This window comes from Larus michahellis, chromosome 16 (assembly GCF_964199755.1).
Source record: "Larus michahellis chromosome 16, bLarMic1.1, whole genome shotgun sequence".
In the NCBI taxonomy this organism is placed as follows: domain Eukaryota; kingdom Metazoa; phylum Chordata; class Aves; order Charadriiformes; family Laridae; genus Larus; species Larus michahellis.
In genome coordinates, this window is record NC_133911.1 from 9754243 (window position 1) to 9781445 (window position 27203).

General features: G+C 49.2%; 1 protein-coding gene across 5 annotated transcripts in view; it reads left to right on the forward strand.

Moving 5' to 3' along the window:
- Positions 1 to 27203, forward strand: part of CAMTA1 (calmodulin binding transcription activator 1) — a 296378-nt gene that overhangs the window by 98186 nt on the left and 170989 nt on the right. For all 5 annotated transcript variants that reach the window (XM_074560717.1, XM_074560719.1, XM_074560718.1 and 2 more), the window contains one exon: positions 8354 to 8489. In XM_074560717.1, coding sequence (XP_074416818.1) covers positions 8354 to 8489 — 136 coding nt within the window. The remainder of the gene's footprint in view (positions 1 to 8353; positions 8490 to 27203) is intronic.

The following is a 27203-nucleotide window of genomic DNA, read 5'->3' on the forward strand; positions in this document are numbered from 1 at the left end:
AAAATGCTGTATCGGGCAGCCCACGAACAGTCCTGTGATACGGTACAAAAGCCAACTTCACACGGGCACGCACTCGTTCAGTCCCGTTTGTTGGAGCCGTAGGTAATTACTCCCATACTTAATGAATAGCGTTACTTTTATTGATGAACATGGAGGCTGCATGCTGGAAAGAGGAGGTAAGGATTAAGTTTTATGGCCTACTGCTGCTATGAAAAGGAGCATCTAGACACCAGTTAATGTCCCCTTGATGGGATTAGCCATTGCATTAACTGCAACTCTGGATAAAATTGCTAAGTCTGTTATTTTAGACTTTAACTTCTTAAATATTGTAGATACAGAATAAACTCACTTTCATCTTAAATACAAATGACGTTTAATTCTAGAGACAAAAAAAATCCCATGTATTTATGTTTTCTTGTGATTCATACCTCTTCCTACATGGATACGAAGACTTCTTCTGAAGTCTTTATTTCATCTCTGTGGAGCTCAAAGATCAGGTAAACTTCAAACATGGAATCTGAAATTCCGTCGGTTGCCACACTAATAATCTCCACTTTAAGCGAGGACGACGGCGGGGTTAAAGCCAGGGGCCTCTCTCTCCCCGCAAGGTGACGCGTTGCTGGGTCCTCAGCAGACACGGTGAAGTCTGAACGTCTCTATTGAGTTCTTGGGAGGGGCTTTTCTTCTGAGTGTGGTCCCGCTGAGAAAGGCTGAACACGCGCGGGGGTCGCTTTTCTTCCAGGGTGAGGGTGAGTCATTGCCTGAGGGTGAAGCGAAGTCTTTATTTGGGAGGGGAAAAAGAGGTTTATAAAGCCAATTCAGCGATACAGCTGTGATTTGCAGGTTCCCTGAAGTCTGAAAACATTTGTTGGTGTAAATATTATTTTAAAACTCCGTCTGCGTGGAAGCGCTGTAGGCACCTGTTACAGCATCCTTTGGGTCTGTCACTGGGGCGGCGGGTGACACGTGCCCTCTAACGGAGGTGTCACGGCTGCGCCTGGCCTGTGGGTGACACCGTCCCTAGCGCCGACACCTCAGTCCTAGTCACCTCCTCAGCCGGCAGCGGGAGCCGGGCTCTGCTGGGCCAGGGGGCTCTGAAACGGGGGTGAGGCCTCTCTCCGCGGCTGCGGAGGTGTCGGTTGCCATTTGGGCTTTTACCTTCTGTTGGTGCGGCGGAGGGCAAATGTCAAGGTAAATGAAGACTTGGAGAGCAGCGTTTCTCAGGGGAGAAATAACATCTGTCATCAGACTTTTTCCTTCTGTAGAAACAAGAAATGAGAGATGAGGCATTTCTGAACCTTGATGTCGGCTGGGAGCAATCCCCACCGACGGTCCCCGGGGGTCCCTCCTTGCCTTGCGAGGGAGAGCTGCCACGAAGGGCTTTGAAGCTGCACAAAGTGGGGGGGGGGGGGGGGGAAGTAGAAATTAATAGATAGTTACTTGAAACCCATCCCCTGGAGCGTGCGATAGCCCCGAGGGAGCAGAGCTCTGCAGGATAAACCCCTGCCCGCCCTGGGTGCTGCACGGTGGGGCCCGGGCTGGGACGGGAGGTGCCATGGAGCTCTCGCTCCGACCGCTTCTCCCCTTCCCCAAACCCAGCCGGCACCTCGTCGGGGGTGGTCACTCCTGACACCGCATCCTCCGTCCCCTTCGGACAAACGGCGGCCGGGGGATGCCTGGGCTGTGGGTCTCTGCTGCCGGTGAGATCCAGAGGAGACCCATGCTGTCAGGTGCGGCCGGCAACCGGCCGAACGTGATTTCCAGGGAAGCAACGCGAGTCAGTGACATAAACTGAATAGATGATGCTTTTAAGCGAATTGTCCGAGTATCAGATGAGGGAATTACGGGCCTGCGTCAATCTTTTCAGATGTTATTATGTACGCTTTGTATTATTTTAAGGTGCCCCATGTTGGCTGCACACAATTTTCCTGGTGTGTTCAAAGAGGTACGTGATTTCCCGTGAGCATCGTAGTCTCAGTGCTCTGTCTTTAGTTTAATTAACTCCTGAGAAGAATATTTTGAGGCATGATTTTTTTCCCCCCCGTATTTGCCGAATAATTCTTATGACGATAACGCTTTCTGGAGCCACCTTCCCCTTCCACCTTGCTCCGTGCTTGTATTGCAGCCATCTTCTCAGTGGAGCGGTGACGCCGTGCAGCGTGGTCGGTGGAGCCCATCGGTGGGCTTTGACCCGTCTCTCTGCTCAGGAGCTTCCCGACTTCTCCGCTAAGGCGTGTGATAAGGGAGGGCTGCCACGTTTTTCTGTAGAATGCGATTCTTCATTATAATCACGCCCTTGCGTGGCTTTGGTTTCCAGGAGGACACCTCCTTGGAGAAGGGTGTCCCTGTGCTTTTTGCTGCCTTGTTTTGCACCTGTGGGAGGAGTTGGGGTTCTCGGGATGAAGGCACGTTCAAGGACTCCGTCCTCTTTGTGTTCGTTGGGAAACAAGGGCAGTGATTCAGTGCAGTGATTTGTTACAGGGCTGTCTCTCTTCCCAGGGCTTCCTCCAGGACTCCAGCTTTTCCCAGCCAGTTTCTGCATCAGTAGGTTGCTCCTCAGGGAGAGCGGAAGTTAATTTCTCATTATTATCGTGCATAGATTCAGAAGATGGAAGATAGTCCCCTTTCGCTGTCCCTTGACTCCATGATAACTTCATAGCCAGAGAAAATAAAGCTAACAGTTACGCAGGATAAAAAAATAGCATAATCAAGCCAGTTCGCAGGAGCCATTTCTCAGTGCGGTGTCGGCAGGGGCGAGGGATGGAGGGAAGGGTGGATGGATGGATGGATGGAGGCTCCATCCCCTACATGCTGGGGGCGGCTGCTGCTTACGCACCCGTGCGGTACAGAAAGTGTCTGGTGCGCGACATCCTTCGGCTTTATTGCTTCATTGCTTCAACGTCGTCCCCCCCCGGCTCCGGGGATGGCGTGCGCAGCAGCTGCCCGGCGTTGGGTTGGGATGAACCGGGAGGGACGTCACCAGCTCTACCCGGGCAGCCCGTCCCCTCCTGCTGGCACAGCGCTCGCCACGCTGCCGTGGTGGGGTTTGCAGGCGCTTCCCGGGCTGGTGGCAAGTTCTGATGCTGTGGGTGCCGCCGGGCTTTGGCAGGGCCCCCGCCAGCAGCCTCACACCTCATTTTGTGTTTTTATTGTAAAGAATGGAGCTGCTTTAAATGTCCGCCTTGGCGGGGAATTGAAATAAACATAAGATGATAAAATTAAACTTTAATTTTAGAGCCGTGGACCTTCTCGAGGAAGGGTTCTGGCTGGTCTCATTCCGTTGTCCTGGAAAAAGAGTCGCTTTTGGCTTTGCAATACTTGCGATTCCCTTTCGGCAACCCGAGCTCCCTAGGCAGTAAAACGTAGTTTTCATTAAATGATACATCTGACATTTACCAAATCTTGATGTGACAATTTAGAGGGAACTAGTTGCATTGAACAGCCTTATTAATATTGCGGTAACGTGATTAGGGGAACATCTCGGTCGTTTAGGCCAAAGGGACTTTAATTTATGAGCACAATGGAGAGGTGGATACGAAGCATCAGTTGATGAAAATACGCTAATCTTAACTTGCTTTCTGTTTACTCCCTCCTTGTAGCTAGTTTGTGTTCATGATAAGACAAGTTTAGATTCTTATTATCCAAGTAAGGGACTTTATATAAAGAAACAAACCCCGCTCGGAACGGAGCCTGGAGCTGGAGGTAGGGATGTGCAGCTGAGCTGGGTACCAAATCCAAAATGACGTTTCTGGAAAATCTTCCCAGGGAAATCCCCTCGGTTTCTTGCCGTTACAAGCGCTTCGTTACCGCCTCCCCCATGTTCCTGAGACAAACTGCAGTTTATCCAGCAGCCTGGACCAGTCCTGGGCTGGAGGTGAGCATCCCCAGGAGCCCCAAGAGACCCAGCAGGTCCCGAGACCCATCAGCCGCGGGGTATGATTGTTTGCTTTAAAAATAAGTCTGAAAATGGAATTTAGCATCATCTTCCCGGCTGTAGCAGGAACAATTTGGGGAAAAGTAGCTGTTATGCTGTTGTGGCAATTTATGTGAGAGCCGTGGTGGTAAATAACAGGGGGAGAGGGAGGGAAGCATCTCAAATCTCATCAATACTTAAGACAAAAGGCTTTCTGCTCTGCAATTACTCTTCCTGTCCTTTCCCCTCCTTCCCCCAGCCCGCAAGCAGGAGACCTAAATAGAGATCAGGCAGCTTTTAAATGCCACAGGCTCATAAAAGAGAGGAAATTCAGAGTTGTAGCTTTGCTGGGTGCTGTTCGGGTCTGGGAGCGAGCAGGCCGCCCTGCAGGCTCCACGCAGCGGCACCAGGGATAACTGCACCGTCCCTGCGGTGCCCTCGGCTCGGGCTTTGCTCCCCGCAGCTTTCTGGGGACACGCACAAGCGAGGAGCCCCGCTGCTGGCGCCGAGGGCGGGTCCCCGCTGTCGCGCCCGGGATCACAGGGATTTGGGGTTTTTTTGGTGAATTTGAGGACGGGGTGCTGACAGAGCAGCAGCAGCGGTGGCTGTTGGGAAGTTTTGCTCATTGGTGTTCCCACCTGAATTAAATACAGTGATTTACTGTACGCGCACGCAAGGCAGGGAAAGTGCTCGTCCCCTCTGCCGCTGGGGGGGTCACGGTTTAGGATGGCTCCCTTCGCCTGTTCCCAGTCCTTTTCCTTTTGTTTGCTGCCTTTTTCTGTAAGAGCAACAAATCCTTCCCTGCCTCATTGCAAACAAATCTGTCCAGAGTGGCGGGGGAAATGCTGTTTCCCTTTCTGCACGCTGCTGGGGAGTCAGCTGGCGTGAGGGAGCGGAGTAGCCTGGTGCTTGATGTGGAGCAAATACAGGTGAGGTGACCTTGCTGTGAGACCGTGCTGCTGTTTCACGGCCACCAGTCTGGTTTGTGTTACAGGTGATGCAAAACTTGCAAAAGTGGGCTGTGGCCACCCCCGCCAGCGAGGGACGAAGGAGGGGACACGCAGTGCCAGGCTCTGCGGGGCTCCTCCGGCAGCCCCAGCACCGCAAGCAGGCTGCCCGCTGGCGTTAGATCACTCTGGCTGGCTTGCTTTCAGCTGTGCCGTAATATTAAAATACTATTTTATTATTTTCCATTTAGTCCTGCATTAATGAAAAGAGCACTGTGTAGCTGCGAAGTAGTAGCTTAATCAAATCAAGTAAATTGCCGTTAATGTTCCAGTACTCGTTATTGCCGCGGCTGCAGGTGGGGTTGAACAGAGGAGGAGGATGGCGTTGGGTGTCTGATGGCCCTGCCGAGGCTGCAGGGTCCCCCCGGGAATGGCAGTGCCGGGTGATGGGAGTCGGGCGGGCGGTTCCGTCCCCCTCTTCTGCGAAGGCACAATGAAATCCCCGAGTTCGGGTCGAGCAGCAGAACCTGCAGAGGAGATCGGGGCTGGAGTCGCACCATGGCGGGAGTCCCCTCGGACTCATCTCCGAGCCTTCCCGCAGCCGTCGCTGGCTGCCCTTGGCCGTGCGTGTGCGATGAGCCCGGGAGAGCTTCCCTCTCTCTTCCGTCTTACAGCAAGAGAAATACAGCAGCAATGTATATCGGGTTAAAATTGCCTCTCGTTTTATGAAGATATCTTTAAAAACCAGTCGCTTTCTATGAGCCTTAAAGCAATTCGATACACTCTTATCAAAATCGACAACTGCTCCAGAGATCCTTAAGAGATTTTGTTCCATTGTGCTTTACTTTATTTCATATAAATCTTGTTAACTGTTTTCCAGGGACCTTTTGCCATGTTCTTTTTTCATCGCAGAAATAAACCCACAGAGCCCTGGCTCCGGCCGTGCAGAACAGCAGCGAGGGTGCAGAGCTCATCTCTCTGGTCCCTCCACCCGTGCGCTCTCGTGGCGCTGAATGCGAGAAAAGCCATATTTTACGCGCATCAAAAAACTTTCAGGTCCTCCAAGTGTATGTTTTCTGAACAGCCGCGTGTGCGAGCACCAGGCGCGAGGCAGGAGTGAAGCTCCCGCGATGCCTTCGCGTGAGTCGCCCCCATCACGCAGGTGACTCTCGTTCGCCGCGGGGCACGTCCCCGTGCTGGCGACACCGGGAGGTCGGTGGTGTTCTGAGAAGGTTTGAGCTGACACGTGCAGCCCCTGGAGGTTTATGGAATAAACACGAAACAAGATATGGAATATCTCCACTGTATTAATCCCGCACTATCTACGACGCTGTCAAACAGACGCGGTGGTTGTGCTGACGCCCAAGTGTTTATTTTCAGGGTGACGCGTAGGAACAGAGAGGAGGAGTCACCTCGCCGAGCCGCGGGCTGCTGGGGCATGGGTGGCAGGAGGAGGAGGAGGAAGAGGAGGAGGAGGAGGCGTACTTTGGGGGAACAGAGCTTGGGTTTCTGATCACAGGGAATAAGTGTTTGTGTGTATGCGGGGGGAAAAAAGTAATCTATAATTTCTGTATTAGTAAAAAAATGTGCTAATAATTGCTTAGACCAAAGATCATTTCAGTCTTGCAAAGGTATGAGGAAGTATAAAGTCTGTTTTCCTACTAAAAGAGACTTTGTGCAGTTCCCATCCGCACTCAGCGAGTTCGTGATGTGCGCGTGAGTTCTGGAGGGCAAAGGCCGAGCGTAAATCAGGCGGGGCATCCTTTAGCCGTACCCGAAGACGCGTGTGTCCGTGCAGAGACAAGGAGCAGGATGGGGTTTTGGGAGCAGATCCCGCCATTGCCGACGGTGTTGGTTTTGACGGAGGACGGGTGTTGTATTGGTTGATCTGAGTAATTTCAGGTGGCCGATGGTGGTAGAAAACCATCAGGAGCTGTTTTCATCAGTAGGAAGGTGCCTTTATGCACTTAATGGAGCGTTGGGATGAGTTACTCTACAATTAACAGCTTTTACATCAATGTTACTGCCCTATTACTACGTGATAAACACCGGCGATGGCGACTGTCTTCAAATGGAGCATTTTGTTAGAGAAAAATGAGATGAGGGTACCTGCAGAAGCTTGTTCTTGTGCTTAGTTTATGGCATCGTGCTGTTGGAAGCAGGATCGGGAGGGAAGGAGGATGCTTTTCCAGCTGGGCCAGGCACTGATTTTTGCACTTTTGGCATGGCCCTGAAATCACCACCCAATATCGCACGAACACAAGGCACTTAATTTGGCTTATTTATTTAAAGAGCTTTCCTGCATCAGACGGCCTTGAAAATATTCGTTGGGTTTTTTAGCAATTCCAGGTATCGCTTTGCTCCCTCTGAACACAGCGGGCTGCCGAGGGCCCAACGTGGAGGGCGCGAGGAGCCGTGTGAGGGGGCTGGGGGCTCCTCTCTCCTGAAAGGCTTCTCTCTGTTCGCTCGGTTTGTACGAGTTCAGGTGCTTTACTTTATCCAAGGGCTCCAGCCAAAGCTTCCTCTGGAAGTTGTTTATTGCTGCTGCTGCTAATGTCGTTGTTTTTCTTTCTGTTCTTGGTGTCCTAAAGCCAAATTACTGTGACTAATGCACCGCTGTAAATGTCTGCGGCATCTGCAGCGCTGCTGCTGCGTGGGATGCATGCTGGCTTTGCCGCCCTGTGCTGGGGGCTTTAATTTATTTTTTATTTTTTAGCATTACAGCAGAAATGCCCCCTTTGTGCATTGGCTTAGCAGATGGCAGAGCATTTCTGTGAAATATTGCCATACACCAAAACCACGTTGACTCCTGCCTGTTGGGCAAGCGTCAACGTGCCTTTATTGATATTCCGAAGCATCAACGTGGCTTCTAAACGGAAAATGTTTTCGTGTGTCTTTGAAGTCAGGGAGGTGCTCAGAAGAGAGAAAGTTACTCCATGTCTAACACTGATCTAAGCAGGAACAGCAAAAGCAATGTATAAGCTAATGCTTTTTTTTCTTCCGCTCTTTTTTGCTTGTTTATTGCCTTTTTAAGCCAACATCCATATTCTGGTGCTGCATTAGAGGTGGTTGTTATCTAATCCTGCTGATGCGTTAAAAAGAGAGAGATAGTCTATAATAAAATAATAACAATCTTTTTTTTTTCCCCTTAACCTTTTCTCCTTCTAATTTTCAGCATGTAGCTGAGCTCAATCATAAGATATCCTGTGAAAATGCTGGCTGTTTTATGACAAGATTTCCTTTTTTTTTTTTTTTTTTAAACCTCTCCCGGGCACACTTACTTCGCTTGGTACAAGGTTCTCAAGTAAAATTTTGCAGATTGCAAAACATCGGTTAATCCAGTTAACAGGAACAAAAGGTGAAAAATTATGTTATGCCAAATACAGAATATTGTCTTCTGTAGAGACTTCGCTGGTCTGTAGTACGTTGCTTTGTAAACTCTCGTAGGGTGGTTTCTTTCTTTATGTAATCCCAAACTGTTTCTTGTTTTCAGACCGCAGAATGGTTCTATGATCCTGTACAATAGGAAGAAGGTGAAATACAGGAAAGATGGATATTGCTGGAAAAAAAGGAAAGATGGGAAAACCACCAGAGAGGATCACATGAAACTGAAAGTCCAAGGAGTGGAGGTAGGAGACGGGAGCGGGGTTTGGGTGCTGGCTGGGCTGGGAGGCAGCGGCTCCCCGGAATGCGTTCAATGGGAGGTTGTCCACACACTCAGAAAAATATTTGTATTTGCTGAATTCCAGTTTTTCTCCCCCTACCTCCCAGAACCGTATGTGTCTTCTTTTTTACTACTTTGAGCAAAATCTGAATATTGCTTCACCGTCTGATGGTGTTACCGCTCGGGTCGCGGGGCGCTTGTAGGGCTGCGGTGTTGCAGGAAGACACTGAAGTGTCGTCACAGCGGCATTTTTGGCAGAATACCTGCTTTCTCTCTTTCTCTAGCAGGCACTTCCCAAGGGCGACCAAACATCTCAGGGTGGGCTAAGCGTTTGGGGTTTTTTTTAACCACGTAAGCTTTGTATGTTTATGACTTGATTCTCACAAAATACCAGGTAGTTTTTGGTAGCAATTGCCATAATTTTCCTTGTGCTTATTAAGCGTTGGTTTTACGGTATGTGTAAGTAGAATTTCTGTTGAATTCAGACCAGAATCAGGCTCTGCTGAAGGAGAGCATGGCTCTACTGATGGTATTTTGCCATTCAAAGAAATTCAGATGGATGCTTTCACCTGACACAGTATTTCTGGAATGAGCCTGTTTGCTCTAAAACATGTTGCTTGACATAACTATTCCGTCTTAAACTCCATCTGCGTGAGGAAAGAGCTGCTTGATCGCACTGATCACTTCTGATGTTAAAGATCTGCACAGATGTGGATAAGAAGTACGTTCATTTAACTTTTTCTTTTGTATTTTATTAAATGGGAGTTGTATTTTCTGGTAGTAGAAGCCCAGCCGCAGCGCTTTGCCTAGCTTAGTCCCTTAGACAATAGGGCTGTAGTCGTTACTTTTGATGCTGAACTTGGGACCAAAATGGAGAAAGGGTGTTAAAATGTGTAATTGTAGCATTTAGCTGTGTCATCAAGAAATACTCTAATTTTGGCAAATGAATAGCGAAGCCGTGAGGGTATATGTTTGTATAAGTTGTATTGATTTCCGCGGTCAATAGACTGCGTGCATCACTAGGCACAGGGAGCTGCACCCAGTCAGGCCGGCGTAACCCAGCCCAATTTGCGGCGTTTGGAGTCACCGGTGTCGTTGAGAGACGGGCAGGGCTTGTCCCGCTGTCTGGGGCCGTGTCCGAGCCCTTCCAGGAGGGACTTGGGGCTCAGCCAGGCTTTCCCACCTCATCCCGGCAGACGTTCCGCATGGCACCCACCATCCTCGCGCTGCTGGGGCTCTGCCCGCGCCGGACACTGCGCGGTGCCACCGGGCTCAGCACGGGGATGCGGAGCTGCCGAGCACCTGGAATACACCCCCTGTTCCAGCTTCCTGCCGGGTGATTTGTCATTCTTACGTTCTGTCTGCTTTAATGAGGTTTTTGGGTTTAAAATAGTATTAAATGGATTGCATTATATTACACCAGAGAGGCATAACTCTGTTCCATAATTTTTACATCCAATAACAATGTTTTATTATGACAGGCCAAAAAAAACCAGTCAGCATAATAGAAATTGTGCATTGTTTTTGTTTCGGCTTTGCAGAGCATGTTTTAATTAACTTCTGTGAACCTTAACACTGCAGAACACCAAAGGGGGGCTGCAGAGCTTACCTGGAGGCGCGTGGTGGTGACCATGGGCTACCACGCATACACATGACTAATTAAATACTCTCTGATGTTCTTCCAAAGATGGAGCCGTCAACCCCTGGAGTGCCTGGCTGCGCGTGGCGATCACGTTTAACTCAAACAGCCCGCGCGGAACCCAATAATTTCTGTTTTATTGAAGCGTGTCTTCTGGAGAGTAACTCATCTGAAGGGGGGCGTGTGGGGAGCTGGAGGACGCGCAGCTCTCGGGGCTCCTTCCTGTGGCCGATCACATTCGCCACTTCAGAAAATAAGCGTCAAAGCCCTTGCTTTGTGATTTGGATGTGCCGGGGCTTGGCCGTTCATTCCAATGTCTTTCTCCAGCTTAAGAGCCCTTTAGTACCTGGTATTTTATCTCCAAGAAGGTACTTACGCCTTCTCATCAGGTCGTCCCTCAATCTTCTCCCTGCGAAGCCTGGCAGAGGCAGCTCCGCGTCTCCTGGCTCTGGCAGATGCGGGATGTGGCCAGTTTTACAGCCGATAGCTCTCGCAGCAGATAAAACAACGACCGAGCACAAACCTGGCTCCCGAGCCAACGCTGTGAGCGATTAATGGCAATTTTTCCTGGGGCTCAAAGCTGGAGGAACACAACTTTACATAAATCTATGTGTTAAGTAGCACTAAGTGTGTATCAAAATCCAGATTGATCATCTAAGTGTTGAAAAGAAATTAATATTTTCTTCCCCTGGGTATCAGAGCATACAAAGGAACCGATGGTTCAAGTTGCAGTAATTTATGTATGAAAAGACAGAAGAAAAGAAACCAACAGGAACAGGCAAATAGAGATTTGGGGCTGAAATTTAACTCCTGCGTGAACCTGGGTCTGGGAGAGTCGGGTCTGCTGTAGAAAGGTCTCTGGTACCGCGTCTCTGGGGTTCCCGAGGGCGGGAGAAGAAGCTGTGGCCAGCGCTGCGGTCCCCTTCCTGACCTGCGCCACTGTCCCCTGGCTGTCCCATCCCGCGACCGGCCGGCACCGAGTGGCTGCTGCCAGGCTCCGTTCTGAACAAGGCAGAAAAAGTTCATTTTCTTGACCTCCAAGTGTCGTCTTGGGCAGAATTATGTATTTTTAATCTTCTTAATTAATTACTCGATGAGCACGCTGTGCTGCTTCACGGAGAGCGTTATGGGTTTATGTTTCTGATCCCATCCTAATGGGAAGCGATGTTCTTTACTTGGCCACATAGGCAACAGATTTAAAATAATAAAAAAGGCTTTTTTCAAAGTTGGAGTGATACTGTAGTTAACCACATTAGGGTTTAACAGGGCATGAAATAACTGTCTGCCTTGTGGCACTGCCAGATCATCTCAGCGACTCTTGCAGCCAGAAGATAAATAGGTATCATCGTCGCACTGATGGAAAAACACTTGCAAAGCCGACAGCCGAGAGCGTCGGCAGCATCCCAACAGGAACTGCAGCTTGTAGGCAAGATGGAAACTACTGACCAGCCGATTCTGAAAAGGGACTGGTATTAGTAGATTTAATAATTAATTACTTCCTGAGCGTCATCAGTGCGATGGCTCGTCCGTCTTTCCAAGTTTTGGGTAAGGAAAAAAAGCGCGTTTTGAAATAAAAAGTTTACACCAGATACTTGGGGATGCTGGTGTCTGTCAGTACCATACGGAAGGATTTGGTGAGCATGGACAGTGCAGATAAAGAAAATTTAGGGCATAAATAAGGAATAAACTAATTTAAATAGGAATACACTAATTTAAATAAATAAGGAACAAGAGGAATAAACTAATTAACCAAGCGGATGTTAAATGGTAACTGCGTGAAATCCTCAAGCTGTTGTCTTGGTTAGCGTCACTGTCGTGAGGGTTTTGGATATTACTTGGTTAATCGGCTGCACAATCCTGTTAGAAATCGCTGGATGAGCCAGAAAGGAGAAGTTAATTTGGCCTTTCCCATAATATACCTCTTTGTGCAATTCTTTGTGGAATCCATTAAAAATCTCCAGTCCGTGATCCTTTTTAAAATTCTAATTAATTAGGATCCCTGGTGATGTGTTCCTAATCAATTCACATAATTAAAAATTTTAACTAATAAATAATAGTAAGGGGAGTGTTGAAATAGCTGTAACACCATTCCAGATTGGTGCTGCTCCGACTTTACAGGCGGTTGGCTCCGCTGATGCGTTTGCCTTTTCTTGTGCGTGAACCTTTCCAGGCACCTATAAATGGCTCATTCACGTGAATTCATAGTAACCTGCTGCTAAAATTAAAACCGGGTCATACTTTTATAGTAAATTTCCCTCTTGTCCTATGCGTTTTGGAGGGTCGGTGCCGATGCTGTTGCTGTTTATCCTCTACTGCGGGTATTTTGGTCTCTCCGGACGCCGCAGCCCGCAGAGGAGTGAGCGAAGGGTTCTCTCCCAGTGCAGAGCTCGGCAGGGTCCCGCCGAACTCGGGCAGCGCGACCCGGGATGGGATTTGCCGCGTGTCCAGCGGGACCCCGATCTCTGCAAACGCCCGTTCCCCTCCGTCAGCGTCGTCAGCGCATCCCTGCGGGGGTGGCAGAGGCAGCGGCGCTGGGAGCTGAGCGGGGACCCCCCGCAGCCCCGGCTCCTCAGGACCCACCTCCTCAGCCCTGGCTCCGTCCGACACCGCTCATCTCGGGTGGGGGAGATCAGAGGACAAGATGAACGCGCCGGAGCTCATATATTTGAAACATCTTGTTCTCTCATATATAGATGTATGTTATCTCAGTACAATACGATAATCTTTATGAATCCCTTAAAAAAAAAAAAAAAAAGAGATAAAACTTGATTTAAGTCTTGTTAAGAGAATCTCCCTCGTGGAGATGGAGATGCAGAGTATCAATTTTGTATGCAGGACTTGTATTTAATTATTATCATAACAGTCCCTTAACACTATTACACATTAGTCCACGAGGACAGGAATGGAAATTTTAGATTATTCAATTACTGCATAAACCCTGGGACATCGCTGTCAAAACTTTGCAGAAGGTTCTGTAGCGTTTGGGTCTGAAAATGCCGCGTACCTGAGCTCGGTGTTGCGCCGGCTGTGCAGCCTGGGTGATAATGGCGTCATTTACGCTTAAACTTGTGAGCTGGGAACGCGCGCTCAGAACAAGATGACTTTTCCTTTTAGTAAATGACCAAATGGGCTTTTCTGTATTATGTAAAATAACCCATCATGGAATATTAAACTGTAAAATGTTTTTACATCTCTCAATTCCCCGCTATTGTCGGTGAAATTTACTTGTAAGTTATTACTGGAGGGTGAAAGCAACTTCTGAGATCGCACGTTCGAGCAGCACTAATCTGGAGAACTATTCCTAGGACAGTCTGATCCAATTCACGTTAATTTACATGGGCTTTGCTCGCCCTCAGAGGTGAGCTGTGTAGTTTGCAAACTAATTAGGATTGCATTGTTCGGTCGGGCTGCTTAATGCATTCCAGAGAAATGCTGCGGAATGGCTTTGGCGGAGAAATGAGAGTTTAATGTGAAAGGCTCGCTGAAAATATGACACACACGTGTGCATACATTAAGGCAAACGAGCGCAGCCCCGAAAGCAGAGGAGATCAACTGCTCGAGGAGGAGTGACAGTTCTCATACAAACCTCTTCTTTATCATCGCCACTAAGGGGGTTTTCCTTATATCTCTCCCAGTGCTTGACTCCTGCCCTTTCTAACCAGCCTCTCCGTTAATCTCCCGTGGCTCGTTAGAGGGCACAGGGTCCATCAGCATCTCCCGTCCGCGCCGAGGTGCGCACAGTGCTGCAGCGGGCACGCTGGGCAGGTGCCCCTAGAGGAACGTGGACGGCGTTGACTCCTCGTGAGCCGCGGTGGGATTTTATTCCGTTCCCTACGCTGGGTGGTGTTTACGGCATCCAGAACGTAGGGTTGGATGGCGTCTGAATGATTCATGCGTCTGTGTCAGTCCTGGGGAAATCAGAGAGCTGGCTTACCGTTTCTGAAGGGGAATATGGATTATCATTAAATCTGGAATGGGTCTCCTGAGAGTCTCTTCTGAAGGGAACATACATATCAATAATTCCTTTTCTATATCGGGATCCGAATGTATTCGCTTGCAGTAACATAAATTCACAGCAAACGGTCGTGGGTTTTGGCATCTTTTCCTAACGCCCTCTACATGTCGAGGAGATTTTATTCTTCCACAGATCTGTAACGTAACCAGTTCTTTAATTGCCGCAGCTTATTTTGCAGTGTGTAACTTCAGCAGTAAAAGCTTTGCTGGTACCTGGGTGTCTCAGCGTGAAGGTTGGGCTGAGACGGGGCCCCGGCTGCCGGCGATGGAGGAGAAGCCGTGCCCGGGCCCGGCCGTGGGGATCGTGCCCGCGGGGAGCTCCGCCGGAAGATAGAGGCCCCGAAGGGCGCGTTAGCAGGCGGGTGCGTGCGGGAATTGTTTGCTCAGAGACATGCTATAAGATATTTGCCTGTATTTCCTGCGTGGACTGACTCGTACCGAGCCACCGGTGCATTGCTGTGCCACGCTCCAGGAAAATGCCTCTTTGGGAGAGAACTTTAGAGTTTAAATACTCCAGTCTCGCCACTCACAGAGCAGGTTTTAGCGGCGTTACTTCTTCTGGGCCTCGCAGTGGGGGGAGAACAGAAATGTCAGCAGATGGAGGCGGCCGTCCCAGTCCGGCAGAACGAAGGGGCTTGGCGTGGTCGGGTGGAAGAGTGTCCATGCTGTTTCTCGTTACCCTGGCACGCGCAGAGCTGTCCTAGTCGCCGCTCTTGCCAAGCACCCTGAGCCCATGCGGGATTTCAAGAACTGTGTGTTGATGTTTCTGTTTGGCCAGAAGTCTGAAGGGCTCTCGGTTTCGCGGGGGGTCCGTGGAGGGAAGCGCAGCTGCCGGTCGCTTTTACTCCCCTGCTTTTCCCCGTCCTTACCTGAAATGCCTGCGCCAGGGCCGTGCCGCGGACGCCTCCCTGGTGGGGAACCCCTGCCCGGTTCCTTAACGCGCGCCACGCAGCGAGCTCCGGAGACGGGGTTCGCTGTAACCGCTGAGTGAATACTTGTGGGGAAATTATTAAACCTTGAGACGCTGTAATACAGCTTTTACGCAGCGTTTTCTTCGCTCTCTCTCAGCCTGGCGGCGTCGGTGCAGAATAACTAAATGCCGTCTGCCAGATGAAGGTGTTCCGCTCATGGATCGTCCCTTGGCGTATGAAGTCGGGTTATTGGGAGGCTTCCAGGTGGAGACACTTGGGAAATGGGGGGAGCCTTAGACTGCAAGAAACGAAAATAATTCACAAAGACATAAAGAGCCTGTTACTTATTCCTCCTTTTGTGAGTAGTCTTTCCAGTGACGTGTTGGGAATGGGCTGAATTACAGCAAAAGCAGGACCAGGGGAGAGCTGCGGGGCAGGAAGAACAGTCGCTACCTGTATTTTAACTGAGGTAATGCCAAGCAACTCTCTTTAGACTCAGTTAATTCACATGTCGTTTTGGACACAAACCAAATGGGTTTTGTTTTGGTTATATACGATGAAGAGAGAAAAGGTGGAATAAAAGGATTAAAATGCTTTCTCAGGCTTCTGCCCCTCTTATTTGATTCCTTCCACCATTCGTTTGTGTGATTCCAGTGGGGGAAGGGATCCTTACCCTTCCTAATCTGCTGTTAACAAAAGGCAGCTTTTACAACTTAACAGATTGAACTTTCTTTTTGGAAAACAATTTGCTTCATGGCAACAACTGAGGGGTTTGCTTAAACGCTATGAAGCAAAGCTGAGAGCCAGAGCTTCTGGGATTGCGGCTGAGCTCGAGCGTGTTTGAGTTGAATTTCAGTGAAAGGTAAATGGTGTGGCGGGTTCAGCGTTTGCAAACGGTGAAGCAGCAAAGGGTGCTTGTAGGGCGGGCTTGGCTTATTTGCCTTAATTATCCTTGTGGTTTGAAGGCTCTTACAGTAACGTTAAGCCTCGTGCGGAGTTGCTGCTTGTCTACCAGCGAGTATATTTTGAACGCAGCGGAAAAAATAATCTGTGGGTTTTTTAAAATAGTTTAGCAAACAAAAATCTTTGTTGCAGTAAATTAAAAAAATAAGTGATCTTTTGACTTCATAAGTAGTCTTAAAATACATTGGAGAAGCACAGCAAAGGCATTCAGAACAGTTATGTGGCTTGTGAAGTTTCTGAAGTCAGATGCCAAACGGCTGCAGCCGGTCACAGTGTGTGGTGGGGCTTTGTCTGGTGACTGAAGGCGGGTGGAAACAGCGGAAAGGCTGAGCAAAGGGGGCTGAATGATACACAACGTGGACGTGGTGCGGTACCGGGTGAGGAGCCGTCAAAGCCATCCAGAAATGATGGGGGGGGGCGTTATTCTGAGCGTATATGGGGGCCATGGGGACCAGGACCCCTCTTTGGGTGATGGCACGTGGCCCGTGGGCAAGTTCTGCCCACGTCAAGGGCAACCGTCCCTTCAGCGCCAGGCAACAGGTTTGCAGCTGCGGTTCAGGTGATTGCTTTGTAATTGACTGCATCGCCTTTTTTCCCCTGTTTAATAAATAGCGTGAATAAAGCTGAGCCACATGTGGCGGGATTGTAATTCAAATCCCATTCACTAAAGTCTGAACGTTTTTCATTTAGCATGTGAAGGCAGTTTCGATGTGAATTATTCCAAAAGGATCTCTGTGGACTAATGACATTAGCGTCCGGGTAGATTGAAATTGTTTGAGTAACCGATGCTGCAACTGCAGCACGTACGCGGGGGGAAGGAGGAGGACGGCGGTGACGCGGGTGTGCGCGCTCCCCTCGCGGGGGAGTCGGAGGGCGAATCTCTGGAGGGGTCTAGAGGGACGGGGTGACAAACACCAGCCCCCGCATCGGGCTCCGTGCCGTGGCATCGGGTCATGCCGGTTTCTCCATCTTCCTCTTGGTTTGCCTGCAACGCAGTGGCAGACATCATACTTCTTTCTGGACAGCCCCCCCCCCCCCCCAACTAAATCAAAACGAGCAAAAAATTTAATATACATATATTTATATATTTAGTCATCTTTATTAAATAAAACATTAGAACAAGTGTGCAGACAGAAAACAAGCTAACGGGCCCCCCTGTAGCCCCCTCCGAAATGTGAGGTTTGTGTCACTGCAAAGGCTGTACCGTGCAAATACACGCTGACATTTATATTGACTATTTCAGTTTAGAGAAATTCGGAATTAAATATATTTTCTGCCAGCTCTGTGGGAAAATCCATTTACGAAAACAAAATCCAATAGGAGATCTAAAGATTGGTGGCCAGAAATGAAATATTTTAAGACTAAAATATATGGAGATTGGATTGCTGGATCCGTGGTCTCGGTTTAACGTGCTGGGGACTGGAGATGGGAGCGGAGGTTTATTGGCCCGGACTTTATCCCAGTGTTTGCGATTTAGATGAGAAAGTTTACAGCAAAAAAAAAAAAACAAAAAAAAACACTCAAAACAAAACCAAAAAAACTTAAATACTTTTTGGACCAGAGACAGTGGTCTGCATTTACTTTTTTGACCGCGTCGTCGTCGTTCTGTGCATCTCTAACGGCGGTGGCTGCTCTCTCGGCTGCCGGAGCGTCCCGATGGGGCGCAGCGTGGCCAGGTGAACTCGCTGCCGTTCCTCACACGGTGCAGAGCTTTCCTGTGTCTGTGGGCATCCCTGCGATTGCACAGAGGATCCAGATGCTGAAGCAGCGTGTGCCTTGTAATCTTGTAATTGCATTGTGGGCTGTGACGGAGATAAGGGCTTCCACTGGAAACGAGGAGCCTCCATGTCTCTGTGTTACGCGCCTGGGTTTTAATGTGTTTTTATTTATTTATTTATTTCACCGTGCGTCGGAAAGGAAAGCAAATCTCGTTTGCTGTATTGCTGCTAATTTTGTATGCATCAGAGATGCATTAAACACTTTAATTTCCTGCGTTCCTGTTGGAAAGACGGATATCGCTTGCCGAAGTGTAGGTGGGGAGGGGAAGCAGTGAGAGCTGAGTCAAGTCAAGAGGTTTGAAGGCGCTGGAGCTCCTGAACAAAATCCGGTATTGTCCCCGAAACGCAGTACGGACACAAAAGCTGACAAAACAGGGTTTCAGTGTGTGGCCCTCTCCTGCGTGTTTTAATGGCCACCGCTTTGTGGGATATTATTTACTCACCCTTTTTATAGGCAAGAGATAAGAATTAATTAGCCAGTGTTTGTACAACTCGTTGGAAATAGAAAGCATTAATTGCATACTAATACCCTGTTGTCAGAAGTGAAGGGAGATGCCATGGGGAGGACCGGGGCTGGGCTGGTCCTCGCCGCATCCCGGACGGTCCGTGCCCCATCCCGGGCAGAAAGCCCTTCCCGTGGGAGCCGGATGCAGCGGGCGCAGACCGAGGTGCTTCTCTTCTGCCCGCCAGTGCCCCTTCCACGCGCTCGGAGCTGTCGTCGTGGTCCCCGGGAAACGCACATATCTGCTCGTAATGACAGGGTTGCATGAACAAAGTCCCGGGAACTGAAATCCTCCGGAATGCAGGTGGGATGCTGCATCTGCGCTTGGATGCTGTGCGTCTGCGAGCAGCAAAGAGTGAGAGTTGTGCTTATCGGTTCCGCTCGGTGCTTTGTCGTGGTTTTATAGACAGTCTCGCGTTGGGTGCCAGCTGTGTGCAACGTAAAAAAGTGCCTCAACCAGCTCCTGGAAAATAACCTTGTTGGAAAAAAAACCAACCAAACCCAAACAAACCCCCACAAATAAAACCCCCCACAAAACCCCATAAACCCCCCAAAAAACCCCATAAACCCCCCAAAAGCAGGCAAGCATTTTAAACAAAAGGGCACTAATGAGATGTTGGCCCCTGCTAGCGTAGTTGAGATGATGGCGGGTGATGGGATGGAAGTGACGGGAACGAGATCGTTGGTGTTTTCCATTCTTGTATGTGCCGGAACCCTGGTGCAGCCATTGAGCAAACGAAATGCTTTGTTTCTTAGGATAAATTAACCGGTGTTCTCTGGGGGACTCAGGTGAACTCGGGTCGTTCAGCTCTTTCCAGGAGATGCGCAGCACCCTGTGGGATGAGCTTGTAGCTTCAGCTGAGACAAGTTACTTACCCAAACCTCAAGGAATTAATCTGAAACAAGAGCCATTCTCACTGTGTCTGCTGTAGGTCAAATTCAAATAAAAAGAAATTGTAGGGAGAGAGGGCTGTATTGTATCAAAGCTACAACAAGACAGCACACGTGACCCTATTGGCAATTAAAGTAATGGAGCAAATGTAAATTATTGTATTTCAGAGGGAAAAACTATTTTTCTACTCCCTGCATGTCTTAAAAATGTCGTAGACGTTGGGCTATGTTTAGCAGTTGCCTCATCTTTGCAAAATATCCTTTCCTTATAACTGTATGATAATGTATGCGCCCGTTCCGGCGTTTCCATATTTCTGCTGCCATCGCGTGGCTGCTGGGGATTCACCGCGCTCTCGCCTGCGGGGAGAGACCCTGCGTGTCCCAGGGGGCTGCTGCTCACAGGGCTGTGGTGGTGCTCCCCAGGGCAACCGGCATCCCCAGATGGAGCCTCCTCCGTCCCTTCCTGCCGCTTTTGCTGTTCTGTCCCCGCCGCTGGGCTCCGGGTCCCTGCCCTCCCGCTCTCCCTGACAATGCTCCTCGGCTCCCTCCGCTCCCATGCTGATGCCGTACCGATGGCTCCGCCGTCCTGCCCTCTGCGTCAGAAGGCAGCGGGATGCAGTGAATTTGTGTGCGTGCCGTCGGTCAGACCCCCCCGTGCTGCACGGGGAGCTCCCGCGGTGCCGTCGCCCACCGAGCAGCCGTGGGGCAGCCGTGGCGCCTGCAGCCTTTGGATCCGTTCGGGATCAAGCAGGCACATGCCTGTGGTTTCCAGCGCTCCCCACCTCCTAAGTGTTTCCTAGAGCATGCTGAGAAATAGCCTGCCAACCTTGGGAACCTGATGAGGCTCGGTTTTAATTTTTTTCCTCCCTCTTCTACATTGGGATGGAAAAAAAAACAGAAGTGTTTTGAAGGGCGCAGGCCTGGGCTCGTGCTCCGGCTGCTGCTCGGATCCAAAGTGGAGCTTCATCTGCCCAGCCCCGGTGGTGCCGTAGCCAGCAGGCGCTCAGGTACCCTGCGTGGGACCTCTCATGAGACAGATTTAACTAAACCTGTATCTAAAGGTCTCAGTTAAGTGTTTGAGGGGGCAGATAGAGGTGATTTGTGACAGCAGAAACTTTTCTTTCTCGTCACTGGCTAAAATCTCTCTGCCTCCTTTGTCCCAGCGGGTGTTTACATATTTACGCCGAGCGCAGCCCCGGGGTTCAGGTCACGACAGGGACCCGGGTCCCCAGCTGGGACCGGACCCGCTGTCCCCACTGCACGCCAGCAGCATCTCCATCGCTGTGCCGGCACCTCCCGGCTCCGGCCCGCATCTCCTGGAGATCTCGGGACTCTTGCTGGGGTGCTGCTACGCTGACTGCCCACCTCCATGAGGCAACTTCCATGATCTAGAAGGAAAAAAAAACCAAAAATTAAAGACAAAAAAAAATCACATTTTACTTTTAGCTTGCACCATTAATTTGGAGTGCTGCTTTTAAAATTATTTTGAAAGATTAAAAACGTGGTAGTGATGCAAAAATTCTGTGGATTAGAACCAGGGAAGCCTTGATGTTCATCTGTAAATGCTTTGCAAAGCTACCCTTGGTTTAACATGAGTTCCCAAAATAAGGTAGAGTAACCCTGAACTTCTATGAGATAACTGGTTTCATGAAGCTACAGAATTCAGATCTGCAAATTAATTCATAAATTAAGACTGGGGTCTCCACGGGCAAAGCCGAGGGTTGGTGCTGGCACATCCCGGCGTGCCGTGGCCATGGCGGTTGGCGGGGCTGTGCTGGGGCGCCCGTCCCCGACCACCGCCGTCCCTGCCCTGGTGTCCCCCCCCGGCACCCCTCCAGGACAGCTGATGGCTGCTGCTCGTCACTTACCGTGACAAACATGTTGTGGTTTTCCATTAAAAGACCCCATGCTACTGAGGACTGCAATGTTTTAGAGCACTATAAATATGTTTTTGAAGATTATGCCTCCTGTCTGACCCAAGACTGTTCTATAATGCCGCGTGGGTGTTTCTGTTGATGGTTACACTTTGCCTGCAGTTTTTGTATGCCTGTTGCCATAAACAGATTTTGAATAAAACAAGAATGAGGAAATATTTTTATGCTGGAAGCGGTTATATGGATGCCTCTGGGTTTGCTGCACTGGCGGATGCTCCTGTCGCTTTTATTTGTGAGCACATCGTGTAGGGAACAGCTTTGCCCCTTCCCTGTCCTTTTGTTGGTCAAGCTCGCTCTCGTCCTTGGGGACAGTTTCCATTCGGTGTGTACCGTCTTACCTGCCATGGCCAGAACAATTTATTGTAGCTTTTTCCTACTACAGGGAAGCATGTTTTTGAACTGAAAAAGATGAAATACCTTCTCCTTTCCTTCCTCCCATGTGCTTCCCTTCACGCCTGTCCTCTCCTAGAGAGGAGGCTGTGTCCAACATTTGGACTTAATTTTTAATGATAGTTTCCCTTTGTTCAGCTTTTTGTAGGCTACGCGTAGCTCTCTGAAGACAGAGCTGCAGACTCTTTGGAAAACAAATGAGTGCTATGAAACAAAACAAAACTTTCAGAGACCGGTTGCAGCCTAGGAAATGGCACTTTCCTCCTCCGTGAGACCAGGCGCGGGACGATGCTTCTGCTGAGCTGCCCAGTGCCCTGCACAGCGCAAACCCATTAGGAAAACAAATATGTCTCTTAACTAATGATTAAAATACCCGTTTATAGCATACCTGTTAGAGTTTGACATCTGTCTGTCTTGACATTCAGCCTGTTCCTTTGGGTATTGGGCTTGACTCGTGTTTTTTCTGGATGAGCCCGAGGTGCTGGTGGACGAGCTCCGCCTGCTGCGACCTTCTGTACTTGGGGACCGGCATCTGGAGCCCGGGAGAACGGCCGCGATTTTGGTCACCAATGGTGATGCTTTTTTCGTTCATTGCTTCGTTATCCGTCTGTCATAACAGAGAATTTGGTGCAGCTGAGTAGGTACGCAGGGGCGGTTGTGTGTTGAGTACGTTCCCTGCGCTGGCATCCCCAGCCCCGTCTCCATCCTTCGGGCAGGCAGAGCCGGCAGAGAGAGTTCCCAAACCCAGAGGCCCTTTGGTGTCCAGTTTGTCACGCTTTTGAATTAACGCTTTTTGAACTGCAGTAATTGTATAAAATAGATGGAAGGGTTTCGATTACAAATCCAAAATCTGAAAGTTTATTAATGGCTGGAGGGCACTGGGATTTAATACTCGCGTGTTGTCTTGTCAATTCACAGCATTTAAAAAAACAGCAGCTGTTGAGATGGTTCTATATATAGCAACTTTATTTGAATAGTCTGCATAGCTTTCAAAGTAAATATTAATTCCATTATGCTATAAACTGTTATTTATCATGACAGAAAGCCATAAAGTTATTTTACTAGAATATAGCCAGTAAATTCCATATCCTAGATGAGATACAGCACACATTGAGTTCCAGCGGCAATTACCCAACGTACTTTATACATGTCGGTATTAAACACACAAGAAGATGAGTTGCGGCCAGAGCGTAGGCAGAAACCCCTCTGCAGCCGTTATCCGGCATCAGCAGAAGACGGCACTCGCATCACGGCGAGCTCCGGCCAGGGTCGGAGAGCAAAGTGCCACGGAGCAGGAACTCCCTGGTACTGCTTCTTGCGTATTATAGGCTTGACTTCTTTAATTACCTAAATTACTCATTAAAAGTGCCTCATAATTGTCTGACTCTGAGGTATTGCGAGAAGTCTAGGTTTTAATTATGCCTTTTTTTTTTTTTTTTCCTGAAATGTAGTGCGTTGAGACTTGTACAAGGTGGTAAAAAGATGGATTTTCACTAATTGTTGTTCTGAATGAGAGTAGGTGTCCCTGCCAGAGGTGTGGGTGTGGGTGGGAGCGGTCAGGACTCCGTCCTTCTCCACAAGGTGTGGATGGATGGGGTTAAACTGGCAGTGCCGGCAGCTTCCACGGGCTCCGCTTTGGTCCGCGGATCAATTATTCCTCCTGCAGAAGCATCGGTGCAGGAGGAGGGTGCTCCAGCTCTGCAGCATCCTGGGCAGAGGACGTGTCAGTAGAGCCGCTCTTGTGACAGTCCGGAGGATGGTGCACAATATTACAAATTTCAGTCGGTTTCAGGAATGCTGTCACTGATTGCAGCCTTCGGTGTGGACTGACCTTCAGCGTAGATTAGATCTTCCATTTTATAGCAGAAAACAATACCAGGGAAACATTAAGGCTCATCAGCAGTTGGATGCGCTTCTGCTAGCAGAACAGTGAAGGCTATCTGCCAAAAATTATTGACTTGTTGTTGACTTTTAGCCACAAAAATAGCTCTTTTTATATATAACCGATGAGAGCTGTGCAGTGACTGGTATTAGAGGAAAAGCCCAATAGAGTCTTGAATAAAATAATTAGTTTTTGAAAAATTTAGGTATAGTTTCTTTTTCTTTAATGGCTAATAAATACCAGCCACCTGTGTCACAAAGTGTTGCCCAAAGCAGAAGAAAATAAAGTTCATTGTATCATATTTGTAAATATTTTATATATCTTTGTGAAAAATGGGGAGAGAAAAAGGCTCATTTCATGAGAAACCTCTGTAAGGTCAACTAGATTGCCTTCAATACCAGAGAGATCAAAACTGCGAGATTGTGATTGGAGGACTGTTCAGATATGAAAGGATCATCTCAGCATGCAACCACCCCCTATTTGAATTGTAAAAACACCTTTGAAATTGCTCAACTCTTCATTAAACAAACAAAATCTGAAGTGGATTTGGGATAGTTCATGATTTTAACGTTAGATTATCAAAATCAAAGAAAAATGTGTAACCAATTGTTGAAAGTCCATTTTAGGAGGAAAAACCCCAAGCAGAAGATTGTTAGCTGTAATGTTTCTTGATATCCTGTAAGCAGGAGGGTACATTAATTAAAATACAGATTGCAAGGTCAAGAGGAATGACTGTGATCATCTGACCTGCATAGCACAGATCGGAAAATTCCACCTACGGATGCTGGAATTCAGTGCGTGACTTCTTGTTGAGCCTTTATCTTTCAAAAAGATGTTGGTTGTGATTTAAAGATAAGACAAGACGGAGAATCTGCTGCACGCTTAGGGATGATGCTTCAAGGGGATAATTGCTTGTATTCTTCACATGCTTCGTTTGTCGCTGCGTCGGCTCTGTCCCCAACCTTCTAGGAGCCTACAGCTGGATCTCCGCCGCCGGGCAGCGTCTGCAGTGCCGTGACGGGGAGGAGTGGTGCTCACGGTGCCTGCGGCAGCCCAGGCCTCTGAGAGCCCCTCAAAGAGACGGGAGCAAAGCGGGGGCTGCTCTACAGGGCGGTGGGCAGGAGGACATCAGCCGTGGGGACCGTGAGTCACCTCTGGGAAGAGCGTCTGTCCTCTGACTCGGGAAGAACTTGTGGAAATGGGCTGTCCTAAACCTAGCTGGGCTAAAGAGACCTTTCCAAATAACTGCAGCTTTCCCATTCCCTTTACTTTTCACTTGGGTAGACTAGGCTTACTGAAGCTACAGCGAGTCGGGTCTGACAGACTCCGTGTATGCTTTTGTGAGTCTGGTGTAGACCTTGTCGCTTTTCCCAGTTTCCATCTACTTGATATTTCTGAGCTTGTGCACCCCTGGATTTTGTGAGAGCTTCTTACCCTGCGCACGGCACGTACTGCCCAAGTACTGCTAGTTATCTACCACCCCTCGTCTGTGGGATTCCTGGCTTCCATAAAAAGTTCTTCCCACTTATTCCCAAGGTCTGTCTCCCTCGCTCCCAGACTATGTGGGTCTTTGGCTGCGTTGCAAGGCACGTCGTTCAAAGGGGCACATTTTCGCAAAGAAAAGCAAAGTTCTCTTCTTGTTCAGAAAGCCAGAGTTTTCTTTCTTACATTCTTTTTTTTTATAAGTTTGATATTTAGGTTGCAAGAAATAGCTTTATTTAAAATCTGTTGGGTTTTTTCCTACTGAAAGCTCAGGCAAAGTCCATGGTTCTTAGCTGATACTGCTGCGCAGCCAGAGCCCTGCTGGGGAGGGAGAAAGACTCGGTCTACGTGGTGTGGAGCAGTAGCCCAACGGCTGGCAAGAATGCAAAGCTAGAGGGTCAGTCTACCAAATAAAGCTTAATTATAGTAGGTTGTAAAAATATCGCAGTGGAAAATTTGCAAGGTAGGACAGCGTGCGCTTTGAGCAGAATCGGTGGAGCTGAAGAAGATGCCCGCCAAAGGTCGGGCTGGTGGGTCTGCGTGGGGAGAGGCAGAACCCCCGGGAAGTTGTCAACAAACTTGAGCAGCGTCTGCGGCAGGCGGCCGGTCCCTCTGCGGGTGGGAGAGGGCAGGGGCAGGGCGTACGTCCCGCCCGACCGCTAACGAGGCAGGAGGAAACGTCATCAAATTGTGGAGCCAGTTCCCAGCCCGGAGGAGAGGGAGCTGCTCGCCAGGCCGGGCCTCGACACCAGCATGGCTGGTACAAACAAGCCCAGATGCCCTGGGCATTGGGACAACGCAAGAGGGAAAATTCGGGTGTCAAAGGCCACTGGCAGATTGCCGTCGTCAGGAGCTGCATCCGAGTGGGCACATCTGGGGACTCGACACCAGCCAGGAGATGAGTCCAGGCCATGCCCTCTGCCTTCCCCTCGGCAAGAGGCACGAAACCGACCCGGGAGAAACAGAAACAAAACCTGAATTTTAATGCAGTTTATAAAATGCTTCTGGTGGTGTCACATGGCAGGTGGATCAGTTCCCTGCTTTCTGCTGTGCCACATCACTTCTTTTATGTATTATTTCTGATCTGAGCAGTCCTGCGAGTTGTTTTAAAACACTTTTGTTGCTCTTTCTAGGCAGGTATTCGTGTTTTCCCGTTCCCTCCAGCCACTGTTTCCTAAAGCCTTCCCGCGTGCTCCGAGAACCTCCTTGTCCTTCCAGTGGCTCCCCTCGAACCACCAGCGCCTGGTCAGCATGGTCCTTGCCTGCCATCCCAACTCTGTCACCTTTTCTTTGGATCTCATTAGTGGCATCTTGGCTCTTTCTGCACCTGCTTCAAGGCCCCCTTCTTCTCCTGTAATATTTTTAGAGTTTTGCCCCGTTGATGTGTTCTCGTCCTGATTTCCCACCTGGTTCTGTAATTCCCTTCGCCCCTTCCGATTCTGTCCCTTTGCCCATCGTCTCTCACCTCTCCAGCCCCGTCTATTCGAGGTTGTATCCAGTGTCTTTTCTTTCTCTGCCCTCATTTGCCTTCCCTGCACTACGCTGCGTGTTCTTTGGGGCACGCAATGTGCCTTCATCTTTTTCGGAGAGTACTGCGTACATCTGCAGGGCTGTATAAATGATTAACGGCGCTGATGATAAAATGTAGGGCATGGTGTGTTTTTGGATAGGAACTACATTGCCATTGAGGATACATTTTGCTTCGAGTGATGTAAATGTCTTTCACCAAGTAAAAGGAGCGTCTAGGACCTGCACGAAAGTTCTGTTTTTATTGCGTGAGGCTCAGGGTAAGAAGCAAGACCTTGAAATGCTTCATCTGTATGGGCGAGGGTTTTTTATTATTGTACGTAAACAGAAGTAGCTGCAGCTCTGGATTTGGGGTTTTTCCTCCCCCAGACCCTTGAGGAACGCGTTCAAGAAAGGTCCTCTCAGGATTGTACAGACCTCTTCTGATCTTCACTTTCTGGGGGTCACCATTTGAACTGTTAATCAGATAACCATCTTTTTTATGATGGAGCAATTTCAGTAGTGGTTTGCTCATTCGCTAAACGTAATGCGTTTCAAGATGTGCAACTTTTCCATGCTGGACTGTGGCTTTCCGTGCTGAGAGGGCAGGGAAGGGCATGGCCGGGAAGTGGCGAGAGGCAGCGGGTGAGTTCGGTTGTCAGCAGTTCTCCGTGTAATCTGGGAAAAGAAGAAAACAGCCCTCGGACGAGGTGGGGGGAGGCTGCAAGTCGAGGTGTAAACCGAACAGAGGGTAATGAAAGGAGATGGCGCTTCTCCTGCCCACGTG